Source organism: Erpetoichthys calabaricus, chromosome 8 (genome assembly GCF_900747795.2).
Source record: "Erpetoichthys calabaricus chromosome 8, fErpCal1.3, whole genome shotgun sequence".
NCBI lineage: Eukaryota > Metazoa > Chordata > Cladistia > Polypteriformes > Polypteridae > Erpetoichthys > Erpetoichthys calabaricus.
In genome coordinates, this window is record NC_041401.2 from 20,364,980 (window position 1) to 20,383,165 (window position 18,186).

Sequence of the window (18,186 nt, forward strand, 5' to 3'; positions counted from 1 at the left end):
TTAGCTAGGATACCAATCGTATGTCTGTAATATCACACGGCCTGAAACCCCATTTGTATTTCTAACATAAATACCAGTCCATCCAAGTGACCAGAGATGGGTGACAGAGACTGAGATATGTCAGAAAGAGAAAGAGACCAGGCAGTGGCAGGCAGTGTAGTGCAGTGATTAAGGATTTGGACTTCAGAACCTGACCACTGACACTGTGTGACCCTGAGCAAGTCACTTCACACGCCTGTGCTCCAATTTTAAAAACAGAAATGTAACCAATTGTATCTCAAATATTGTAAGTCACTTTGGATAAAGGCATCAGCCAAATAAATAAATGTAAATTGCATCTGGACATTGGAGAGTGTAAATCATGCATCACACCAAAGGCTGAATCAAAAATCTGTGCAGGACAACTCCCCCCTTTGACACTGCTAGTTTTCAGTAACCTTTTTTAAGCCTACATACATCCAGACTGTGCTATATTTTGATATTTTCTACTATACTTACTTCTAATGGTATTGTTATCTCTATATATAAAATCCAACGTCTGTCTGTCTGTTCATTTTTCACAACAGAACTACTTAATGGCTTTTTTCTATAATTTGCTTGAACACTCCAGTTGATTATGCGACTTCTCTCACCGCGCTAAGTATTAGAGTTCAGTTGCGGCACTGATTTATTTGCGTAAATTCGAGTGAGATGCAGCCGGCATTGGGGGGGAACCTCAGGAGTAGTTAGCCGGGCGGAGCCCTCCTCACTCACGCGCCAGCCTCCATTCACATCGCTCTACCTCTCGCCACGTGTTGGAGTGGACCTTGCCTCTGCTTAACTAGTGATTCCTGTTTGTTCAGCAGACATTATCATCTACAGAATGTTAAGTAGCAACGTTTTCACGTTTTTGAGAGACAGATCACCGCTACGTGTGTTTTAGAGGGTAGCTACTGATTGACAGAGATATCACAGCCACGTGCTTTTCTACTGACTCTCTCCCGTCAGCGCTGAATACGATCAGATACAGTGGCAACGTTTGACGTTGGAGCGTACCTACCTTCTGCTTGGCCAGAGATACCTTGCCAACTTTTACATTATCAAGACGCCCTCAGATATGAAAACTATCAATATAAATTCTTCTTAATACAAATTATTACATTTTTGTTTTAATTTTTTTATTGATTTAAAAATTTGTCCTGTTTCACTACTACGCAGGTGGAGCTGCGAGAATGGCTAGTACTTTAATAAATATGACCGTGCTTTAAAATTTCTATACTTTATCTTTATACCTAGGCGGAGTGAAGTAATAAAGTGACCATTAAGGCACCTGGGGCCTCATGTATAACGCCGTGCGTAGAACTCACACTATAACATGGCGTAAGCACAAAAGCGGGATTGTGCGTACGCACAGAAAAATCCAGATGCAGGAATCTGTGCGCACGCATACTTTCACGTTCTTCCATTACATAAATCCCGATTTGCGTGAAAAGTAACGCACGTGCACGCGCCTTCTGTCCCGCCCCAACTCCTCCCAGAATTACGCCTCTTTGAATATGCAAATCAATATAAATAGCCTTCTGTGAAAAGACAATGGGAAAAGCACAGGGGAAAATATAAGAATTTCAGCGAATACCAAGTGGAGGCAAAGGAAAAACGTACTATTTGTTGGTTTAAACAGTGGTATAATCAACAAAAGAAAGTTGATCGAGTGACAGAGTGTCGGAAAAACTCGAAAGATCAAATTCACAAAGTCGCACAGTGCCCGAAATAAAAAAGAAATCACATATCAAAGTCGCTGTGAAAAGGCGAGTCGTAGCCCACCGTCTGAGTGTCATATGAAAGCGAATTAGGGTACAAACAAAAAACATAGGCACACAGTGGGAAAAAAGCACGAAATGTCAACTTTAATCTCGAAATTTCCACTTTAATCACGTAGTTTATTTTGCCATTAAAGTAGAACATCATAAACTTCATCTTAAAATCGTTTATTTTACTAGTTTCTCAAGTAGCATGTTAAAGTCTTTGTTCTGTATTTGATCTTCTATGTGCTCTGTGTGTGTGAATCACTACGTGCTTCCGTTCTTTCTCTTTCTCCGACAGGACACAGAATGCATTACATTCGAGATATTACAGCTCTCTGAATAATTAAAATACTGAGATGTATACGTGATATAATTTTCATGATGATAGGAATGAAAGCATGTTATTAAACATGGGAACACGGTGGCGCAGTGATTGTTCATATCTCACGCAAGAGGCTTGCGGTGCCATGTGCGACCTTCGATGAAATAATTTATTACAGAAGTACTGTCTCTTTCAAACGTACTAACCTCCAATTCCTGTCCATATTTTTCTTTCTCCAATCGCCACACAATCAGCTCTGTATTAGACGTTAAGCCATATGTAAGCTTAGAACGCCGATTCTTCAAAACTTTTAAGGAACATTGAAATATCTTCGTAGTACATGTTTAATTATTCTATTCGTCTGTCCTTCCAGTGTCGCGTCAGCACCAGCAAGAATACAGCGCAAGGCAGGAGCTATCCTTGAACTATACGCTGCAGCACCGTGTCCTCACATGTTTAATTATTAACAATACAGATTATTTAAATGAAGTTAAAGTTTTACCTGTATACTATAAGCAACATATTTTGCTGCATTTCATCTTAAAAATGATATTGTCATCATACACGCTTTATAAAGTAGCGCAGGTTGTGCAATATTATAACTGTAGTGTAAGTTTACAGTGAGGTGATTGTACTTATAAGTACAAACAGTTCTACAAGGAGCACTTGATGGACTGATTGAGTGCGTTTATAGTTATTGGGATGAAACTGTTTCTGAAACGCGAGGTCTGTACAGGAAAGGCTTTGACGCTTTTTGCCGTGGTTGAGGTATGTACTTGAAACTGTATACCGATAATTCTCTTTCCGATCATCTGCTGCTGTGATTCACACTCAGATACAGTGATATAAATACTCCGAGTGGTGCAGTGAGAGTAATATGGAAAAAGATGATCCGCAGTGGCAACCCTTAACGGGAACAGCAAAAAGAAGAACAAGATGCAGTAAGCGTAAAAACGCTAAAGCAGTTATGGTATTTGGAATACTATGGCTATTCCCTGGCCCATTATATTGTTACAGGTTAATTACAATCAGATGCATTAAATTTATGAACGATATGCGGTTAATTTCAGTGTATTTGATAAAGCCGCCGCCGTGGATGTGGATCTAAGAAAGAAAGGGTGATCACACAGGAACAGTAGCACTGCTTTGACGCTAGGTGCCGCCAGTCTGCAAAACCGAGGGGAGAAATTGCGTACGCCAAGGTATGAGTTACCGTGGAAATGTGCGTGGCTTTACGCCAAGTTTAGGTTTTATACATCGCGATTTGAGCGTGGAAAGGTTCGTACGCAACATTTCTGTGTGTACGCACCGTTTATACATGAGGCCCCAGGTGTTGGGAAGATTACTCGCCCTGGCAGAGTAATCAGGCAGAGGGGGACACTCTGATAGAGGAACAGTACAGCAGAAGTAAGACATTGTTGGTTTGTAAGTAACCAAAAGGTGGAACACCCTTCATGTGTTTTAAGATATTTTTGGAGGATCAAAGTAGAATTTAGGGCTGGGTTATATCTGGGGACCTCCCCCGTATTCTGTTTGTGCTGAAGACAAGGAGTCCCTTTGTGGAGTATAGAAAGTGACCAGCAGTGTATGCATCACCCATATGTACTTCTGTGGATGGGATACTGCAGAGGGATTGGCAGTGTAGGCATCACTCACATGTAGCTGTGTGAATAGAATCTGTGTGTGCGCAGTAGGCTTAAGGTATGAGAGTACGTCAATCCAGTAATGAACGTGGCGAGTCTGACTCATCCTACGATAAAATGCTTTGCATTTCTTTCACTGCTTCAAACACTGTGTGGCTCTCCCAATTAGTACTCCAGTTTTCTACCCACATCCCAAAAATGTGCATGTGAGCCGTAATTCCGTATGACTGAGTGAGGTTCTCTGTTAGTGGACCTTGCAATTGGCCGGCACTCCAATCCAGCATTGGTCCCAGCCAGGACAGGCTCCACCCCAGGCCTTATTTTAACAGGACAGGTCAAACAAAGAAGGAATGGATTTTGAGAAATAAAAGAAAATTCACTCAGCTGGTTTAAGATTTTGTTTCTGCCCTGGACAGCGAAAGCAAAAACAACTTGTAACATAGGTACCTGCATCTCCTGGGACGTGTGGAGGCAGTTTATCTTTGCTACGTGTCTGAACCGACTGCTTCATGTTTAGAGGCTTCTCGGCGTCTCTCAAGCAGCTGTAATAAACAGAAATTAAGCATGAAAAGAATTTCAAAGAAATGACAAGAGAGCATATACTTATTAAAATATTGATTTATTTATAATTTACTGTAGCCGAGCAGATCGTAATCATTCAGAAATGTCTGTCTCTCCTTCAATAAGCGGAACTCAGAAAATTAATAATAAAAAAAAAACGAGATGTGGTAAATTAGACACAAGAGCTTCTCATTCAAAAGGAGACGACTGACTGCCAGATCTTAAGCCGCCATGACAGGGCTCGTCTCAGGACGGGTTTGATCTTTCTTCTGAACCAGAATTACAGCAGACAGCCAAACAGTTTGAACAGGACATGCAGAGAAGCAAACAGACGTTTTCCCCGAGTATGACAGCTTTCAAATTCTCATGAGCAAATTTAGTCAGCAATGGACTGACGCTCTTCAGGGACAGGCTCTAGCTCCCTGCATCCTTGAACTGGATCACACCGCTTTAATCATGGTGTAATGGATGGTGCCTTTAGAAAAACATCATGTAAGACCAGCTGACACCTTCATCCTGTTCTCTGTTGCTTTCCCTGTTAGAGGGTCTTGGGAAGGCAGAGTCTACCCTGACACCCAGGGTTGTTTCTTGACATAAATGAGCTAAGCAGCTGCCTCCAGATCACTACAGAGGACAGAGACGGGACCCTCACAAACGATAGAAACAGCCTGAGGCACAAGGTTGGAATTAGGATGGGGTGTCAGTGTATCACAGGACAAAGCTGGCAATTATCCTGACACATATAGTGCATTCATAAATTATCAAGCCCGTTGCTTTTTTCTCATCCTTGTGTCAAAATCATTTAAATTAATTTTTTTTCCTGATTAAGCAACATTCAATACCCCAGAATGACAAAAAGAAAACAGGATTTTAGATTTTTTACAAAACTTATTAAAACTAAAAAATGGAAGTATCCCACAGACACAAGTATTTAGAGATTTCCCTCTGTAAATAGTTGAAGCTCCTTTAGCAGCCATTCCGACCTGCAACCTTCTTGGGTTTGACACGGCAAGTTTTGCACACCTGGATTTGGGGACTTCTTGCAATTTTTCTCTGCAGATCCTCTCAAGCTCTGTCAGGTTGGATGGAGACCATCGGTGGACGACTATTTTTCGGTCTCTCCTCTGACACGATCGTCCACTGCTCACTTAGCTTTGGGGATTGTCCACTCTGAAGGTATCACCCCTTGAAAACAGGATTTTAGAAAGCTGTGCAGATTTTTTAAAAATAAAACCCTGAAATTTCTCATTGACAGAAGACCTTTTACTCAGTACTTAGTTGAAGCCCCTTTGGCAGCCATTCCAGCCTGAACACTTCATGCATCTTACTTGTACTTGACAAGCTTCACACACCTGGATTTGGGGATTATCTTTTTGTTCTTCTCTGCAGATCCTCTCAAGCTACATATGTCAGGTTGGATGGAGACCATCGGTGGAGAGTTACTTTCAGATCTCACCAGAAATGTTCCATTGGGTTCAAGTCTGGGCTCTGGCAGGACAACTCAAAGACATTCATAGCATTTGTCCATAAGCCACTGCTATGTTTTCTTTCCTTTTGTCCTGTTGGAAGGCAAACCTTCAGCCCAGCCTGAGGTCCGGAGTGCTCTGGAGCAGGTCTTTTAAATTAAGGACTAGCTGTCTCCCGCGGTTCTGCCCGTGTAGTAGTGAAACAGGACAAACTTTAAAAATCAATAAACAAACAGGTATCGCTAGCTAAGCGGAGGCAAGGTACACTCCAAAACGTGACCAGAGGTAGAATGACTTGGACGTCACACTTCCCTCTCTGTCTCGCCCTGCAGTCTCTGTCTTGGATTAGTTAGGATTAATCACTCCTGTAAGCAACCCAGCCACAGGGGATGCACAAACCAGTGTGTTTCTTCGTGCCGGTCCCAAGCCCGGATAAATGGGGAGGGTTGCGTCAGGAAGGGCATCCAGTGTAAAATTTTGCCAAATCAATATGCAGACAACAATACAAATTTCCATACTGGTGAGAGAGGACATGCAGGCAATGGGTATAACAGGACAGGATGCAGAGGACAGAAAGATATGGAAGAAGACAGACAGACATACAGACGTTGGATTTTATATATATAAAATTACGGCCAAAACCCAAAGTTCGGCCAGTTTCTGAATTGGCCGGCCATTTTGCATTTTGGCAGAGAGGTGTGGCCAAAGTCCAAATTACTAGAAATGGCCAGTGTATATGTTACTTTGGCCGGCCATTTCGCGAAGTGGTGAGAACTCCCAGGCCAAAATTCGATGCACTGATGCAAGACTGTCCGCTCAAGGTGCGAAGATGCTTAAAAATGCAGATGCAGATTCAGAAGTGAGTTTTCCATTCTGCACGAGAAACTGCTCAAGACAGGTCTTGTCCAGAAAGCAGATGCCACTTGAGACGGCCTTCCCCTTGCCCAAACACTAACCTTAAGGTCAATAAAATAGGTCCCTGATATTGTCACTGTTTCAGGGCTAAAATGATAACAGAAATGTGAAACTATTTATACACCTAATCTTAATTATTGTGAAACAACCAAGTACCACCAAGGCTACACTCGATGCAATTGCACTACTAATTGCTGCTCATGCATTTTTTCTTCCGACTTTGGCCGATCGCCCCGTGCCGTTTTGCAAACTGGCTGGCCAAATCCCGAAACTGAGGAAAAGATTGGACATTGGCCGGTCAATTTACAGCGACATTGGCCATTTCCTGATTTGGCTGGACACTTCCCGCTTTCGGCCGTAACATATTATATTATATATATATGCATATATTGTCGCAGTAGAGGCTCTTATCGACCTCTTGAACCCTCAGGTACCACGCCAAACACCAGGTAAAAGTCCAAGACTCTTTATTTTTATAATAATACAGTGCACAAAGCACCCTCCACTCCACACTACTCATATAACAAATAAACCAAATACAAATACCAATCCTCTTCTCCCAGACACTTCACCACCCTACCTCCCAGCTCAGCTCCATGTCTGGGCTTTCCCAGAGTCCTTTTATACCCCCTGACCCGGAGGTGTTCCTGCCCAACAGTCCACAAGTCCTTATTACCTCCGGGTCAGGGTAAAAGTCCTTTTCTTCAACCTGGAAGTACGTCATTTCTCCTGTTCATGTGACCAGGACGTACTTCCAGGTTATAGGGCACATAACAGTCCGACAGCCTCCCTACAGCGACTCCTAGTGGCCCCCATGGTATCCAGCAGGGCTGTGCATACAAACTACAAAGTCCATGAGGCCCTGCTGGAATTCGGGGAAGTTCCATGCTGTCGGGAGAGCTCCACCTGGCGGCCTGGGGGTGAGGGCCGGAATATTTAGCCGGCCATCCACCACAATATATATATATATATATAAATAAATAAATAAATAAATATAAGAGAGAGAGAGATCTCTATACTTTGTTCTGTTCAACGTTTCTTCAATCCTGACTCAGTTCCTACCACAAGATTAAGCTGCCTCTATTATGCTTCATTGTTGGAATAATATTGCACAGTGGTGAGCAGTATCTGGTTTTCTCCAGACATAACGCTAGGTCTTCATTTCATCAAACCAGAGAATCTTGTTTCCCATATCCTGAGGGTCCCTTGAGTGTTATTTTGCAAACTCCTAGTAGGTGGTCCATATGTCCTTTACTGAGTAGAGGCTTCTGTCTGGCCACTCATGTCATAAAGCCCAGATCTGTTGAGTATTGCAGTGATGGTTGTCCATCTGGAAGTTTCACCAATCTCCACACACATTCACAAGCTCAGCCAGAGTGACCTTTGGTTTCTTGTTCACGTCTTGCTTCTCCCATGATTGCTCTTTTTGCCTCCAGGAAGAGTTGTGCTTGTTCCACTTAGGAATTATGGGGCCTATGGTGCTCTTGGGAGCCTTCAATGCTGCAGGATTTCTTTTGCAGCCTTCTCCATATCTGAGCCTCAACATAATCCTGTCTCTGGGATCTGCAAGCAATTCCTTCAACTTCATGACTTGAGTTCTTGTCTGATACACATTGTCATGTGCGGGACCTCCTATAGGCCTCCTCTGGGCCGTTTCTAGTCACATTCAATGAAATGAATTGACCACACACACGGGACCCTGGTCAGGATTAAGCTAGACCCAAAAGTCAGACTCAAAAAGAACAAAGAGAGCAGAGACATTGATAGAGAGGCAGTATGGATGACAGATGGGGCAGCTAGTGATGACAACAGGGTCGCCATTTCAAAAACACGTAATTGTTTACTTTCTTTCCTTACCCCATTCCACAAATATACCTGGGCAATGCCAGGTACTTCGGCTAGTTTGCTAATAGATATGCTGAAACAGTGCGATCGGATGGTGCAGAGGCCAGTGTTCATACCTTGAATCTATGGGGGCTCAGGGTGGGGATGATAGTTATTTAGTTCACAGCACATGAAGGACTAAATATATTTACAAGTATAAAATGCAAGAAAAAGATCAAATCTGGTTGTGTTTCTTGTCCGTTTCATAAAGATGCATATATGGTCTTAGAATTTAATAGCAAATGCCGGCCAGTGCAATGTTTACCTTTTCAAACAAAAGAAGAAAAAGTAACACAAAGTAGCGCATTCTTTGTAATGTAACCAAGGTACTTTTAAAAATACCGTTCCCCAACAGTGTTCCAAATCAGTAAGACGTCAAAGTTGTTCCAGTTTAAAAGACGCAGTGTATACAGTATCTTAAGGAAGCACAGAAACTTTATGCACTCATCAGATTTAAAGTGTTATCTATAGACAAAAGTGCTTCCATGTATAACATGTCATCCTTTATGTTTTTTGATTGCTTTGATCCATTTTCTTCACTATGTTTCATTAGTGGGAAAACTGCTGAGACACAGTCAAGGATGTTTTTATTTAGAATTTGAGCACAGATGGACAACTGAGGAAAATGAATTTGAACCCTGGTTTGGTGTGCACCTAACATGTTATGTAGGTGTGTGTTTAGAAAGGAAACCAGCTACATGACCTGGTGGGTTTGTGCCGAGTCTCTTATACTTCTAAACTTGTGCTTAAAGAATAAAATGCAATTTCTAATAACGCTTTGAGTATTAAGGAAAAGGCAGTTAAGTAGTTTTATTATTTAATATATACGAGGGACGTTCAAAAAGTTTCTGCACTTTTACATTTTCGTTGCAAACGGTGAAGGCGGGAAGAGTAGTAATTGGTCAGAGAGTGTCATGTGACTAGTTCTGTCTGGCAAGCCGGCTGCCCTTGCAGTTTAGTATAAGAGTAGTAGTATAATGGTATGAATGTGGCTGTGAAACATATAAATTGCACCAAAGAGGAACAGCGTTCTGTCATACACTTTTTGTAGGCAGAAGGTGTGCCGTGAGCACAAATTCATCTCTGCATGTGTGCTCAGGATGGGGATAAAGTTCTGTCTCGTAGATTTGTCTATGAGTGGACTGAAATGTTCGAAAATGACCGTACTAGTGTGACAGGTGCAGAGCGCTCTGGACATCCAGCTACATGTGAGGATGATGTGAAAGCAGCGGCGCATCAGTGGCTATGTGCTCAACCAAAAACATTTTTTGCTGATGGCATCAAAAAGTTGATATGATGCTGGGAAAATTGCATCACAAAAGGAAGGCGACTATATAGAAAAGTGATGTCATTTGTTTTGAAATTCTTAATAAATACAATAAAAAAAAAGTGGAAACTTTTTGAATGCCCCTCATATATATAGAAGAAACAGAACGGCTTCAATATATAAAGGGAATAAAGTTAGAAATGTTTTTTTCCAAAGCGTGCTTGCTGTGGTTAGCCTTGTCTCCTGCTGACAAGTCCTAGTGAGACTGAAAAGTGAACTTGTGGTTGGTTGAACTGAGCAACTTAGTTCAGGGCTATGTGGACATCCAGAAATGCCACACAGTACCACACTCTTATCACATAAAGGTCATACACCCTTAAGTCAATGAAACTGATGGACTCAGTCAGATTAGAAACCAGGACAGTTGTGACCATTTAAAGTATTACTGTTCTGCCATATCCTGTTAGCAGCAACTGAATGTAAGCAATAATATTAAAGATTTTCTGCTTATATAATGAATTCTTTAGAACCATAATCTGACTGTCGAAGTGCATAAAATAATGCAGCACCAGTTCCTCTTTGTAACACTTGCTAGTCTGGTGCTCGTGCTCCTGTGTGAGTGTTGCCTTTTGCAAGACTACAGAAAATTAAGGAGACTGACTGACGCTTCCCCCTGCCTGTGTTTTAGTGTCTCCATTACACAGAGAGAAAAGGGCACTCTGTGGGGGTGCCGGTCACTTCTTCCACACAATACAGAAGCTTTTCCTTTGTGAATCTGATCGTTAACAACACCATTCAGAAGAAAAAAAATAATAAAAATGTGGAAAAACAGCTAATGCAGTGATAATTTATAATACCTCGTTAACCTAACATGCATGTGTTTAGGGATGTGTGAGAAAAAACCTGGGAGAAATCCCACACAGAAATAGAGAGAACATGGAAACTCCACACGGACAACATCTGGGCTTGGGTTTCAACCCAGTGTGATGGATCTGGAGGGTAGCACTTCTGGATATGGTGCCATCATGCCGCACAACACACAATAACATTTGATAAAAATATTTTTCCCTTCCTTCTGCATCTTTGGGCACCCACTCAAAATAAACATTGAGAAGGTGCAAACAATTATAGTGTATGCCATTGATAATAATTAAATAATAATAATTAGGATGATAATAACCCTCAAACTAGAGTAGGCAGAGACAACGCAAAATAAAATTGAATAATCAACATGGCAACAGGCCTGCAACTTTAGGCTTTAATGAATTGTTAAAAGATGACTTAAGTCAAAGTATAATCATCTCATAGATAGATAGATAGATAGATAGATAGATAGATAGATAGATAGATAGATAGATAGATTCACAAAAATGTGAGAAATACTGAGTTTCTGTAAATAGACCTCTATAAAAACTTCCATTACAATTCCACAAATACTTTCCCCTATTGTTCACCAACATCTATGATTTAATTTATTGTCCTCCCCACATTCACTCCAGTCACGCTAAAACAAATTTCTCCACAGGAAAAACTGATGTCATGCCTGAACTGAATGGTGATATTGCATTCTTTACATACATTGCCTAGGATACAGTAATCAGGAATCAAATGCAAAAGTTTAAAGATAATTATTATAGTTTGATTTCAGTACATTTTACGGTTATATTATGAAGTCAGTAATTCAGGAAATGAAACTAAACTTAATTTTTATGTCAGTAGTTTGTTGTGCTGTATGGTAAGATTATGGTGTGCTGTCTCAGTCGCCAAAAGCTGTTCTGCCGGTGGGTTAAATGGAGTGCTACCTGTTTGAAAATGTGTTTATACTAGTGCTCAATGCTGCATTTTGTTTCATAAAGCCAATAAAAGGTGTCATTTTGCTTGGCTTTTCTCTACATTCTCATCAAATAAATTCAATCTTTTCAGAGTAATGTGAATCCCCCTACAAAATAAAAAAACAGAAAGCCTCTAAATACAGCCCAACTGTTACACCTCAAGCACAAATTTTTCCAAGACAGTCTTGCAGACAGACATTCCTATAATCCACCTCTTAATTCTGAAATTTGTCAAATTGATTTTTAAATTTTTTTTAATCAAAATAAGTCGGGGTCTGATTTTATGATCGATTTTTCAGGTTTCAAGACTCGACTTATACGTGAGTATATACAGTATATGGAAAAACAATTGTAGCAACTGTCACGCATGCACGCATGGGGAGCAGTTTAAGGACCCGACACGCATCACGACAAGTCATGCCAGGGGACAACAGCAGCGTACTAACCTCTCTCTCTTAATTCCTTCAGAAAGAACGAGGCTCTGTGTATTTATTACACAACCAATAACCATTTGACACCATCCGAGGCCAGTTCTTACTTGTGTCCAACGGTGCTGGGATTGTCTGAACCCCACTGAAACCCTGAACTGGATAAGCAGGTTAGAAAATGGATGGAAGGACTTACCATTTGTCATTTGCTTTCGATGAAAGCATCAGTTGTGTATGAAAATCACATGAAGTAATATTCTCAAACCATCTTCATCAAAATGAGATTCACAGGGGGACAGAGACTATCCAGGCAACATTGGATGCAAGACACGACCCAACTCTGGATGAGGGTCCAGTAACACAAACACCTCGTCACATAATCACACAATAGTCATCAATTATAATGACCAGCACGATTTAAAAGTAAAGCCGGAGAGTCTGGAGAGGACATTCTCAAACACCACACAGGCAGCCCAGGCCTGCTGGGAACCAGGGAAGCTGCAGCCAAGAAATATCAACAGAAATCCTAGTCATACTGAGCTGCCCTCATATGAAAATAGAAATGACATACTGTATAACGCCAGCCTTTAATTGTTGCCATCATGAACAGTTCAGTGAGGCTAAACAACTCATATCAGTGTAACTTTGATACAAAGGTTGAAATAAAATGATGCAGTAACTTACATGTCAGACGTAACCTTTGGTGCATTTAAAGAAATCTGCTTTGTGGGTGTGTGGGTCATTCTGCCTTCTGAGTTCTTCCTGGATGCACTGCTTCTTGCCCTGTAGAACGTATCAAACATTAGCTCAATGGCAACCATCCCATACAAAACACAGATACTCTGCACTCATCAATCCACCCTTTCAGGCTTTTGATAGCTTCTTCTGGTCAGTCCAAAGCCAGCGGACGTGCCCACATGAGACAAGACAATAGTTTACCACAGGAAACAGACATGAAGAGTTGCACAGAGACATGGAAGAGGACATTAAGTGAGACTTAATGACTGATGTTGTTTTAGAAGAATTAAGTGGGTAGGACTGGCAAGTTTTTGTTGGTCTGAATGACCTGTTCTCGTCAAGATTGTTCTAATGTTCTAAAACAGACAGCCTAGTACGAAGATGGAATATGCAAACTTTGGAATATTACATGAACATTATTAATTATAGCATAAAATAACATTCCCAGGCCCACTAACTCCAAATCAGGGTTAGAAGGAATTGTGGTCAGAACAGGCTATCCGGCCCAACAGCCCATCCATCCAATTCACAAAGAGTGTGCAAAATATCAGCAAGTCCAGATCTGGAGGTTCCTAAATATGAAGGAATATTTCAAACAAAATAAAATAAATAAACAAACCTGCAAATCATTAAAAGTACTGTGAAATTCGACAATAAATAATGAAAAAGAGCATGAAATGTGACTGTAAATAAATAGATGTGTTACGGGATATTCTTTTGTTGCTAATTTATTTCATTTTGTTGGTAATATTCCTCTAAACGCAACATGAAATGCACCTTCAGTTTAAAACTGTCACTTTCACTCGTCAAAGCTGAGAGGGCAGGCTATAGAGAGTGTTGTGTTTTAATTGGTTGTGATAAAGGCACTATATCAGAAACGCCCGAACACAGACTGACACCGGAGGCACACATAAAATAAATGAACTTTTTAATTTTTCTTCACTTGGGGGCCACGTCTTCCCCATGTCCCTCAGGCGCAACACAGTCCCACAAACACAAAAAAGCACAAATCTTCTCCTTTAAATCCTCCACTCCTCCCTGGCAGCTTTGTCTCCCTCCTCCCGACTGTGGCTCTCGCTCCTCGAGTGGTGGCTGCTGGCTCCTTTTATAAGGCACCCGGAAGTGCTCCAGGTGCTTGATTGCCCATTTCTGGCTGCACTTCCATGTGTGGCGAAAACACTGCCCATATGGGCTCAGCAGCTCCTGCTGCAGCACTCCCTGGCGGCGCCTGCGGATCCCAACAGGGCTGCACTAAATTGCAACTCCCATGAAACCCTGCGGGAGTCCAAGGCACCATTGCAACCCAGGGGGGTTGCCATCTAGAGTCCCGGGGGAGGTATTGGAACATATACTGAAGGGGCATCCCAGCAGAGCATGGGCCCCAGCCGTCCGCCACATGGTGAATTGTTGGTACACCGAACTTAAACCTTCTGCCATCAAATGTCACGTTTTCAGCAGACATTTGAGATGCAGGCTCCGAATGAGGAATTCAGAGTTTATAGAATTAAAGTCGCTGCGTTGCACAGGAATTCTAGGCAATGTTTTCTTGCACTTGTGGTCAATGTGCACCGCCGCAGCTTTGAGCATGCGAAGGAGTCCACAGGATTCCCAAGTCAAGCAACGCACATGTGGCCACTCTGCAGACGATTCACCAATCAAAACAAGTGTAAAAGCCACCTGTTTACATAATCTTAGCTCTGTGTGCATGAGATCTGACAACCAATGAATGCTCATCCGGAAGTGCAATGCAGAGACAAGGAATGAGCAATGGACATGTTTTGGACAACACAAACAGAAAAGAAGCTCGTCTGTCTGATGTCTCATGTTTTACATTCCACGACAGAACTGAAAAAGAGAACGAGATTGCAGCTGAACTCATCGTACCTGTGAACCCTTTGCCCTTGATGCTTGCCTACAGAGTAGTCAGTGGGTCTGCAACTATATAAATGGAGACACTAGTGAGATCCTATGCTCCTTCTCGATCACTCAGATCTGCTGATGCCAACTCCTACGTGGTATCAAATCCCAGTCCGGACTCTTTTTATGTGTTGCTCCTGGTTGGTAGAATGAGCCACCCACCTCCACTTCAAACTCCAACTCCCTCAATGTGTTAAGAAGCAATTGGAGACCCTCTTGTCTGGTGAATTTCTGTCTGAGTGATATTAGCTGTTAGGTTTTCTAAATCTGGGAATTGTAACTTATATATATTTTGTCACCTTGTCCCATCGCTCTTGTTCCCAAACAGCCCCCAGACAGATGTTACTCAATTATGTTGACCTTTTTTGTAAGTTGCTTTGGATAGAAGTGACTGCTAAGCAAACAATATAAATGTAATTGGCTACGTCAGACAGCACGCCATTGACTGTCAGAAAAAGGGGCAGGCAACACAGTGCTGGAAGGTCATGAGGCGGTCACTAAATTTGATATGCCCTGTGATTTCAGTTGTGTAAACTGACATGATCCAGTGACAAGATCAGCAACTGCTGTTGGCAAGTCTGACACGCCCTATGATTGGAAGTCACGGAATATGACAATGGCTTAAATTAATGAATAAAATGTTTGTATATTATACATAATGTTTATTTTTTGCTCCTTCAGTGTTTGATACCTGCTCTGTACCCAATATGTCAGGAAAGACTTGACCTTCCAAAATCATCAGTTGGATTTGGAAGGTTTGACAATGGATGGATGGACACTTTATGTTTTCTTTATACCTTCCCCTCACTTCCTTTATATACACATAAGAGACATCATTTAATTCCCTGTGAATAGAGCTATGCTTTTGTTCTAAATATATCTTTAAAGAAATACACCATGTTAAACTCAAGGGTGTCTAACGGAGTCACGCATTTACATTACGGAAACCAATTTTTTGAGCCAGTTTCACATAACAGGCATAATTGGAATGAATATTAGTACACATATTTTCAAATGTGCCCCAGGACACACTCATTGCCAATTTGAAAAGCGTACACATATCTGCGGACGGCGAGAGGTGTGGACTCAGTTCAGATAATGCAAAGCCCTTTTCCTCATTAGCATAATAATACAAAAATGATAATAAAGCACCTCAAGCAGATATTTTCCACTTGAAATTTCCCTCACAAGAATTGCATATAAAAAAAAAATATATATTTTGGGGGGGAAAATGTGACAAAAAGGAGAACCGTAAAATGTATGATTGCGAATGATAAAACCTACAATAATGAAGTCATTTTAATGGAAACAGTTTTAGAATCGCAAACCCACCATCAGCATTCACTTTCTATTATTTCAATTGCAGAGTCAGATGTGGATGAGTTGGTATCCTGGCATCAGTGGGCAAAATGCAGGATTTTAATTCTGAACAAGCTGGCAGCTCAAAGCAGAACACACTCACATGCGCACAGCGACAGGGACTTCAAGCAATTAAAACTGCTGACAGCTTCCACAACATCTCTAATGTACAGTGTGGGAAATACGGACTCAACACGTCAACATTTTCCTCATTAAACATATTTCTAATGCAGCTATGCACATAAAATTTATAGCAGACATTGGTATCCACCTTCATTAAAGGATAACCTCAGATTTTCGATTGGAGGTCTGCTTATAATTTCTAGAGCCAAGCTTAAAAGAAGTGGTGAGGCGGCCTTTTGCTGTTATGTACCTAAAATCTGGAATACATCACCAGGCTAATACTGTGGAACATTTTCAAAACTGCTAAAAATTCATTACTTTAATTTGGCTTTTTTGTAGTGTAAGAAAGGCACTATATTGCGCCTGATCTGGCATAGACTTGACATGGGAGGCACTTATAAAATAAAAAGACATTTATTTTTCTTCAGCTGGAGGGCATGTCTTCCCCGTAATCCCTCCAGCCACAACACAGTCCCAAGCACTGAAACTACACACAAAAGCACTTTTCTCTTCCACCACCACCACTCCTCCAGAAGCTTAGTCCTCCTCCTCCCGACTCTGGCTGCTGAGTGGTGGTCGCTGGCTCCCTTTTATCAGGCTCCCGGAAGTGCTCCAGGTGGTTGATTGACGACATCTGGCTGCACTTCCGGGTAAGGTGAAACCAGTTCCCAAAAGGGGTCAGCAGCTCCTGTTGCAGCACCCCTTGGTGGCGCCTGTGGAACCCCACAGAGCTGCACAGAACTCTAACCCCCATGAAGCCCTAGGGGAGTCAGAGGCACCGCTGCAACCCAGGGAGGCTGCTATCTAGCGTCCAGGGGGAGATACTGGGCTTCCCACCCTTGTCCGCCTGGCAGATGTGGTGAAGGAGCATCCCGGCCAGGCATGGGCCCTGGGCATCCGTCACAGTAGCTACTTTCAGTTGTATTCCTAATAGACTATATGGGCATAGAATTATGCCCAACAGGGATCTGCTACTTGTACTAATCCCCTCTATTCTCTGCTGTCTCTTCCGGTTCCACCTGATCAAGGCACCATGCTGCCCCCTGAGATGATGGAATAAAGGTGGATGTCTCAGCTGTCCAAGAGACAAACACCATCAAATCCTATCAAGTGAAGCCTGAAAACTAAGAGGTTTGGATTTTGGAACATTTATGTTAGGTAGAATGACCAGTGGGGGCTGGGTGGTCTTTTGGACTTAGAACCCCTGGAGTTTTATTTTTTGTTTGTTTTTTCTGTCTTCCAGGCCATCTGACCTTACCTTGTTTTGTTGTTATTAATTCTTTATTATATGTGGCCTAACCTTAATTTCTTTCTCTTCTTATGTCTTAATTTTCTTTTGTCATGTGTTGTGACGACACCCGCATGTTTGCTATCCTGGTGATAGTGAATTCCTATATCAAGAATTTCACACAGATTATTGTGGAGTGTCTGGCAATTGGCATCACTCACCGACTTCGTCTGGCAGGGATTGCTATGTGTATGTGTATGTGTGTGTGGTAATCTTCAAGGGCGAGAGTAGACGAACCCAATAAACGCTCTTGGTGGGTCTCACATACTTTTTAGATTAGATTATTTTATTTATAAACATCTACGTGTGGAAGTGTGTGTGTCTGTCTGTCTGGCCAGGAAATTGAGAGGTGGAGTCTGGGTAAGGGCTCTACCTCTGAGGAAACAGAAACAAAAACTTGCTTAGCCACTAATACACAAGCGAGGCCAGCACGTCAGCAAAACAAAACCTCTGAAGAAAGAGTCACTCACTTAGCTGATAATACAGAAAACAAGGCGAGCACATTGGCAAAACAAAACCTCAGAAGAAAGACAAAGTCACTTAGCCGCTAATACAGAAAAGAGGCGAGCACATCGGTAAAACGAAACAAGAGAGATGCCCAGAGTAGTTCCTTTCAATTATCTGACATCTCAACATTTCAATTTTTTTTCTGACGATTT

The 18,186-nt window shown here is 41.8% G+C and overlaps 1 protein-coding gene across 6 annotated transcripts in view; it reads right to left on the reverse strand.

The window, feature by feature from the left end:
* Positions 1-18,186, reverse strand: part of erich2 (glutamate-rich 2) — a 140,009-nt gene that overhangs the window by 42,821 nt on the left and 79,002 nt on the right. For all 6 annotated transcript variants that reach the window (XM_051930682.1, XM_051930681.1, XM_051930683.1 and 3 more), the window contains 2 exons: positions 12,787-12,885; positions 4,197-4,291 (listed from right to left, as the gene is read on the reverse strand). In XM_051930682.1, coding sequence (XP_051786642.1) covers positions 4,197-4,291; positions 12,787-12,885 — 194 coding nt within the window. The remainder of the gene's footprint in view (positions 1-4,196; positions 4,292-12,786; positions 12,886-18,186) is intronic.